This window comes from Salvia hispanica, chromosome 4 (assembly GCF_023119035.1).
Source record: "Salvia hispanica cultivar TCC Black 2014 chromosome 4, UniMelb_Shisp_WGS_1.0, whole genome shotgun sequence".
Taxonomy (NCBI): domain Eukaryota; kingdom Viridiplantae; phylum Streptophyta; class Magnoliopsida; order Lamiales; family Lamiaceae; genus Salvia; species Salvia hispanica.
Window position 1 is genome coordinate 56,443,962 of NC_062968.1, and position 7,969 is coordinate 56,451,930.

A 7,969-nucleotide genomic window follows, 5' to 3' on the forward strand; every position below is an offset into this window, starting at 1 on the left:
ATTTTTTACAAACTTAAATTTGGTCTCATAAATCATGAATTTATCTCATTCAGTTCCAATTTGAGAAAATTTCATTACAAACCTAAGTTTATTATTTTTGTGACCAACAAAGTTCTGCATAAGTATGTGATTATAGAGATTAATCTCATCATAAACTTGTTCCTAGATGAGTAAAAATAAAATTTACAAAAGGAGAGCGGAAGGAATCAGATACGACGGGTGCACATGGAATCTAAAGTGGAGAAGCAGTGGCGCCACGCTCTAATCATGAGCTGGACACAAAGTGACGGTGGTCCCCAATTCTCAAATACAGCTCACCCTTTTACTCTGTCACCCACTTGTCAATAACTCACTTCCTAAGGCCCTTTTTTGTCATTTCACCCTTTTTAAACCTTTTTTTAATGCTACTATTAACTTTCTTTTTACACCATCTTCATAAATTAACTTAATTTTGCCTAGTACCAAATCAATTACTCCGTTCCGTTACATAGTAGTGGAGACATTTCTTTTCAGTACGGAGATTAAGAAAAAGTTGTGTTAGGTGAGTTAAGTAAATGAAGAATAAAGTAGGAAATGAAAAAGGTAGAGAGAAGAAAGTAAGAGAGAGTAAAGTAGGTGGGAAGAAATGTGTTGACTTTTACCGAAAAAGAAAATGACTCTACTACTATGGAACGTACCAAAATGGCAAAATGATTCTACTGCTATGGAACGGAGGGAGTACAAATTTATGAAAACAAATGTACTTTCTCCGTCCCACTCAAGATGCCACATTCTTGAGTGACACGGTATTTTAGGACGTGTTGTTAAGTGAAATAAAGTAGAGAAGAAAAAATGTAGTTAAATATTTTAACGAGGAGAAATGAGAGAATGTGTTATTTTCAAAATTGGAAAGTGATCGTTCATCTTGATTAAGACAAACAAAAAGGAAAGATGACCATCTTGAATGAGACAGAGAGAATAGTAGAGAAGAAATCGTTACTGATCGATTAATATCTTATAAAAAGGTGGAAAGGTTGAGATTTATAATATTACTTGACACTTGATTTAGTGGATTAGATAAAATTTAATTTTACAAATATTGTTAATTTAGGTAATTATTCATAGTACTTAATATAAGGACAATCTCGAAGTAACTTGATTAATAAAGTAATTTATATAAATAGATGAATTAGACAAAAATAGAGGGGGTTGAATATAAAATGCTCTGTTCCAGCAGCGCTAATATTCAATTCCAATATTTTAAATTTTTCCGAAATTAAGAAATCAAATTTAATCAATTTTTAAATAAGGCCGATGTTTTGGAGCTTTCCGTCGTCTTGCCTTTAAACGCTTGAGACATTTTCACCACCCATCCCCACCACCACCACCACCACCACCCCGCCACCACTCGCTCTCTCTCTCTCTACACAATCAAAACCTCTCTCTAACCTCTACACCTACTGCCTTCCATCAATCAGATCTCCATTGCTCCACTTCAATCTCACATCCACCGCATTGCTTACCGCCGGTGAGATTCATGCTCCAAATGCTTCCGATTTTTCTTCTTCGGAATGACGAGCAGCTAATTGACGACTTTGTTTTCACCACAGTTGCTTTGTCTGGCAAAATCCTCTCTATTTTGCTACACAATTTTGAAATTCGATTTTGTGCCTTTTTAGTATCTAATCTGAGTTCATTGTTCCGATTCACTTGCTCATTTTGCTTCGCCGTTTTCGGTTGGTTAGCAATTCGTCGTCCTGATTCAGAATTGCTTCGAAGTGTCGGTGGTTTGATGTGGATGGATGTTTTTGTGCTTGATTTCTGCAAATTTTCGCAATGCGTTTCTGATTTGAGATTGCATCTAAAATTTGAAAGCTACTTAACTGTATTAATTGTTAAGTACAGCTAATTGCTATATAAGGCCCTGCAGGTTGTTGAGTTTTGTGCTTATTCTGTTTCCTATATTTATATAAGCGTTTGGTGTCGAAAACTAGTTTCTGTTGAAAATCGTAAAGTTTTTCAAATTCGAGGAAATTGTGCTTGAACATTTAGATGTTAATTAGATTCAATGAGGTAGATTGCTGCTCATCGGAAATTTATGGTGTGATCAAACTCAGTTTTGGATATTAATTTAATTAAAATGTTTTTAATACTTGTGATAATGTATCACTTTCTTAAGAAATTTCCTGCAATAGAGTGCCAACTATATTTTTTTTTGTAGTATTTTGTTACATTCTGGGAATGTCCTTTTCATGGTGGATTGGTTGCCCTATCCTTTTCTATCTTCATTTGCTAGGTTTTAAACTCTACGGTAGTTGTATGCTTTTTTAAAAATGATCAGCTGCTAATGCAGAATCCGTGTTGAGAATATGACTGTAGAGTAGTCATGTAGACCCTTTGATTATGCTCTTGACCATGATCTGATGGCCTATAATGATTTTTCTCTTTGGATATTATAAACTTTTTTCCATCTTGCTGTTTGAAAAGACAAAAAAAAGAGGAACAGAGAAATGCAGTTTCTCTTCCTCTGAGTTTTCCCCTCTAGCTCATGAAGCATTTGAAGAGATACAAATTTGACGATCAAGTTTGGGGCTTTAAAAAAGTTGACTTTTGATTGACCTTTTTCAAGATTGCACTTACTAGAGTGTTGTCGGTTGATTTGGTTATTGGCTGGTTTTTCTGATATAAATTCTTTTTCCTGTAGCAATTTGTGCATGAGCTTGCTTGCTTATTGATCACTTTGCTTACAAGTTTTATTCCATAGGGAGCCTTGGCAGGTGCAGCAATTCAAGCATAGTAATAGTATGTGTTTGTTACTCATTTAGTGGATATCACTTGTATTCATGAGATATTTAGTGTACAAAAATATTTATGTTCTTGAGTACACACTTGTATAGTTACATTTATGCAATGCTACAATCGGAAACAAGTGCATGTAGCAATTTTTACCTGAAAGGCTAACAATTTAAACATGTATTCTTGTACTTTTGAAGTTATGTTTGTGCCACCTTGTCTACTTTTTAGCTTCATTTTTTGATAAATTTTCTTTGCATTAACAGATAAGGATGGATAAAAGGAGTTGGCCATGGAAGAAGAAATCATCTGATAAGCAGGCTGCTGAGAAAGCAGCTGCCACTGCATCAGAGTCTTCTACAACTGCTTCAGATATAAGTGCAGCTCAAATCGACAAGGTTATTTCATATTAAGATGATTGATTCTCATGTTGAATTATATGCTACAGTCACCATTTGCTATCATTCCCTCATCACATTATTTACATGATCCATACTTGTTCCGATGTACAAGAAATTCTGGTTTCTGTCTATTTAGTTTCAGTTACTTTGCTAAGCCTCATTTTTATTGATTTGGACACCAAAAACTCTAATAACTTCACTGAGTAAAGCTAATTGAGATAGGTCTTCAGCATCTCAACAGTTCTAGAGATTGAAATGCTTGAAGGCCATTCCAATTATGACTTTCTAGTCGAAAATTGCCTCAATTATTTCCAAAGTTTCCCTTTATAATTTTTTGTTTTGCTTGTGTACATTAGGCACCTGATAGTTCTAGTTCTTTTAAGGCCATCTTGATTAAGACTTTAAGTCTCAAGTTGCCTCATTGATAAAACTCTGCAAATTTGTTCGTACTCGTTTATATTAGTCTTGGTTTCTTGTTATGCCCATTTTCTTGAACTATTGTACCTAATGACTTCTATCTTGGTTCTTAATTTGATCTATTTTATGTAGGCAAAACAAGAAAATAAAAAGCCCAAATATGTTCAAATTTCTATTGAATCATATACACATCTAACTGGATTGGAGGATGAAGTGAAGTCCTATGCAGAACAGGTGCAGACCTTAGAGGAGGAAGTGAAAGAACTCAATGAAAAGTTATCTGAAGCAGATACTGAAATGACTGATAAGGAAAATTTGGTCAAACAACATGCCAAAGTCGCTGAAGAAGCTGTGTCAGGTTCGTAGATACTATTGTCAAATATCTCTATCTTAATAAAAGTTTTAAGATGGTAGAGCTTATGGCCGCCAATTTTATTGGACAGGTTGGGAGAAGGCTGAGGCTGAAGCTGCAGCACTGAAAAATCACCTGGAATCTGTCACACTGCTAAAGCTTACTGCTGAAGATCGGGCAACACATCTGGATGGTGCTCTCAAAGAATGTATGAGGGAGATACAGAATTTGAAGGAAGACCATGAACAAAAGTTGCAGGAACTTGCTCTTAACAAAGCAAAGTTGTTTGACAAGATGAAGTTAGAGTTTGAAGCAAAAATAGGTTATCTGGACCAAGAGTTAATGAAGGCTGCAGCTGAAAATGCTGCATTATCGAGGTCCTTGCAAGAGCGCTCTAACATGTTGATCCAGATTAATGAAGAGAAATCGCAGGCTAATGCCGAGATAGAACTTTTGAAAAGTGAAATTGAGTCTTGTGAAAGAGAAGTAAACTCACTCAAATATGAACTCCATATCGCTAGGAAAGAGGTGGAAATTCGCAATGAGGAGAAAAACATGAGTGTGCGGTCGGCCGAGGCAGCAACCAAACATCACCTTGAAGGAGTCAAGAAAATTGCTAAGCTTGAGGCGGAATGTCAAAGATTACGAGGCCTTGTTCGGAAGAAACTTCCTGGTCCAGCTGCACTAGCCCAAATGAAATTGGAAGTTGAGAGTTTGGGTCGAGACTATGGAGACTCTCGTTTAAGGAGATCTCCTGTGAAGCCTACCACTCCACACTTGTCTCAGCTGCCAGACTTTTCACTGGACCATGCCCAGAAGTGCCTCAAAGAAAATGAGTTACTCACAGAACGCCTACTTGCAATGGAGGAAGAAACAAAAATGCTTAAAGAGGCATTGGCAAAGCGTAACAGTGAATTGCAAGCTTCTAGGAGTATCTGTGCTCAAACGGCTAGCAAGCTTCAAAATATGGAAGCACAACTAGAAGCTAATGGTGAGCAGAAAAATCATCACATTTATAATCCTCAGGTTCCAATTGAAAGTCTCAGTAGTCAGAAAGCCAGTATTCCATCAAGTTTGACCACTATGTCGGAAGATGGAAATTATGATAATATAAGCTGTTCTGGTTCATGGACTGCTGGAATGATGTCTGAGCTCTCACATCTGAAGAAGGAAAAGTCCATGGACAGTCCGCAGAAATCTGAAAGTACTAATCATGCGGACCTTATGGACGACTTCTTAGAGATGGAGAAGCTGGCATATCAATCGAATGGAACAGTCAATGAAGGATCTGAACTTGTAAAGTGTGAAGCTTCAGTTGAAGTGGCCACCAGTGCAGACCCTCATTCAGGTGAGCATGGGTTGGAACCTCAAGCGATTTCTAAAGAAGATGCAAATGTAGTAAATCGTCAACTTCAAGCAGACCCACAGGTCTTTGTGGAACTCCAGTCAAAAATATCTGGGGTTCTTGAATTAGTCTCTAATGAAAGGGACATGGAAAAAGTAATAGAGGAAGTTAGACAAGCTATGCAGGACATGCATGAAACTTTACATCACCACTCGGTGAATGGTTTTACTGAGGCAAATTCTCCTTGTGGCATAAGAACTGATCAAATAACTGAGGATGCCAAGATGACAGCCACAACTGAGACATTGGTGCCTCGAGATGCTAGCTCATCTGTCAATAATTTTGAAGCCATTAATGAAGAAGTAGAAGTTGCCATTATGCAGATTTCTGACTTTATCACTAATCTTGGTAAAGAAGTGAAGACTGTCACAGAAGCAAGGCCTGATGGAGAAGATGGGTTGAATAAAAAAATTGATATATTTTCTGCCAAATATAATGAAGCAAGGAAGAGTTATCTCAATCTGAATGATTTTGTTCTTGACGTTTCTGAAGTATTGAACAAAGCAAGCGAGCTGCATCTGAATGCTATTGGATTTAGAAGTTCTGAAGTTGAAACTGGTAGCTCCGATTGTATAGACAAGATTGCCCTACCAGAGAACAAGATTGTTGTGGAATCATTAGGAGAGAGGTATCCAGATGGGTGTGCACACTTCTCGGATTCTGCATCCGACCCCGATGTTCCTAACGATGGGAATCTTGTTCCAATCTCTGAATCAACAGCCACTTCTTGGAAATGTTCACTGGAGGAGTTTGAACAATTGAAAATGGACAAGGATAGCCTGGCAGTTGATCTAGCTAGATCTTTGGAAAATTTAGAAACTTCCAAGTCTCAGTTGCTGGAAACGGAAAGCCTTCTGGCTGAGGTTAAATCACAATTAGCAACAGCTCAGAAGTCCAACAGCCTGGCTGAGACACAGCTCAAATGCATGGCAGAATCATACAATTCGCTTGAAACGCGTTCAGAAGAATTAAAGACTGAATTAAATCTTCTCCGAGGCAAACTACAAAATTTGGAGAAAGAGCTTCTAGACGAGAAAAGAAGTCATGAGGAGGCACTCAACAGATGCAAAGATCTTCAAGACCAGCTTGACAGGTACCAACTGACGCATACTAAATTTTCAAGTTCCTTACAAATGTGTTGATCTGGCCTGATATTGAATAAGGTTTTTAAATTGGTTTGGTTTGGATAATTTCAAACAGTTTTCATTCACCTAACTATGAACCAAATCTAATGCTAAATTATTTCTACTTACATGATTGGCTAATCTCATTCGTTTCTTTTTACGCCAAGTCTTCTGTTTCAATTAGTGTGCTTAGTATTTCTTTCAACCGGGGTTTCATTTATACCTAATATGCTTTTTCTATGATATTCCAATTTCAGGGCTAGTAATTGTGCGGCAGCTGAAACTGATGAGAGGTCTGGCCAGGTGAGCTTTATAATTATACTATTTCTTACTCGTCATTAGCATATTATTACATCCTGATTTTCTAGCCTCTGCAATACTTAGCTCGTCATTAACATATTATTTGAAAATTGAAGATTGCAACTGAGTGATACTCTCATATTAAAAAATCTTAAAAGAAACAGTGAAAAGAAGAAACCCAGAAATGGGATGTTGGTGTAGATATGCAGTTTGAATAGATAAATGTGAAGAAAGGAGTAGCTGATGAGACATTAGCTAATTTTTTTGACCATTTATTTGGTTAGATAGTTTTTCAAAAATTACGAGACGTTTGTAATTGGTTATTTCATGAAGAAATCGTTAAAATGTTTGATTAGTTGAGGTTCTGGAAAACTTATACCACCTATTATCAATTTCAGGAGAAGGAGTTGGCAGCCGCAGCAGAAAAGCTGGCAGAGTGTCAAGAAACCATATTCCTTCTAGGAAAGCAAATGCAAGCGCTTCGTCCACAAACAGACGTGCGTTCCCCAAATAACACGAGGAGTCAAAAAGTCGAAGCCTCTGTCGAGGAAGAACCAACTATAAGTGGCATGAATTTGCAAGATTCTGATGCACCTGATGTAGTAGACACTGCTGCTTCCCCCCATTTGCACAGAGCTGGCTCAGAATCTCCCATGGATACGTTTAATGCTTCTTTCAGTCCATCCGATTCCGAAGCTAACAACTTGTTGAGATCTCCGGTCAGCTCAAAACCACCAAGCCACCGCCCTACAAAGTCGGGCTCCTCCTCTGCCTCGAACACTCCTACACCGGAGAAACATGCTCGTGGATTTAGCAGATTCTTTTCATCGAAAGCGAAGAACGCCTCTTAGTCGCTATATATATACATATATATCTAGCAGAAAAATATAAGCATTTGTGTATATAATGACTCGGACTCATTCCAACTTATCATACTTGTAATTTGGTGTTAGATTTGAGGGACACTTTTGGAGATGGTTGAATTTGGCTTTTGTTTGAAGAGTGCTTTTTTTTTAGATTGAATTGATGAGCATTGTTGTATACAATAAGACATGTCTCTCTACTTAATTAATTGATTCATTTTTGTTTCATTTTTTTCTCTTTCTATGTGTTTCAAAGATTTCAATGCAAACCTGATATTATATAGGGTAGTGATAAAATGCAAACTTATATATTGTACAAACTCAAAACTTATCAA

At 37.1% G+C, this 7,969-nt stretch overlaps 1 protein-coding gene across 4 annotated transcripts; it reads left to right on the forward strand.

The window, feature by feature from the left end:
• The first annotated feature begins 1,351 nt into the window (after positions 1–1,351).
• LOC125221897 (filament-like plant protein 4) lies at positions 1,352–7,862 on the forward strand. 4 transcript variants are annotated; one of them, XM_048124220.1, is made up of 7 exons: positions 1,356–1,507; positions 2,684–2,781; positions 3,039–3,170; positions 3,723–3,948; positions 4,034–6,440; positions 6,729–6,774; positions 7,170–7,862. In XM_048124220.1, the coding sequence occupies exons 3-7, from the start codon at positions 3,045–3,047 to the stop codon at positions 7,620–7,622; spliced, it is 3,258 nt and encodes a 1,085-aa protein (XP_047980177.1). In that variant the 5' UTR covers positions 1,356–1,507; positions 2,684–2,781; positions 3,039–3,044; the 3' UTR covers positions 7,623–7,862. The 4 variants fall into 4 exon arrangements, with proteins under 4 accessions (XP_047980173.1, XP_047980177.1, XP_047980176.1 ...); XM_048124219.1 differs by lacking the exon at positions 1,356–1,507 and adding an exon at positions 2,326–2,581; XM_048124216.1 differs by lacking the exon at positions 2,684–2,781 and having other exon boundaries at positions 1,352–1,507.
• Positions 7,863–7,969: the final 107 nt, after the last annotated feature.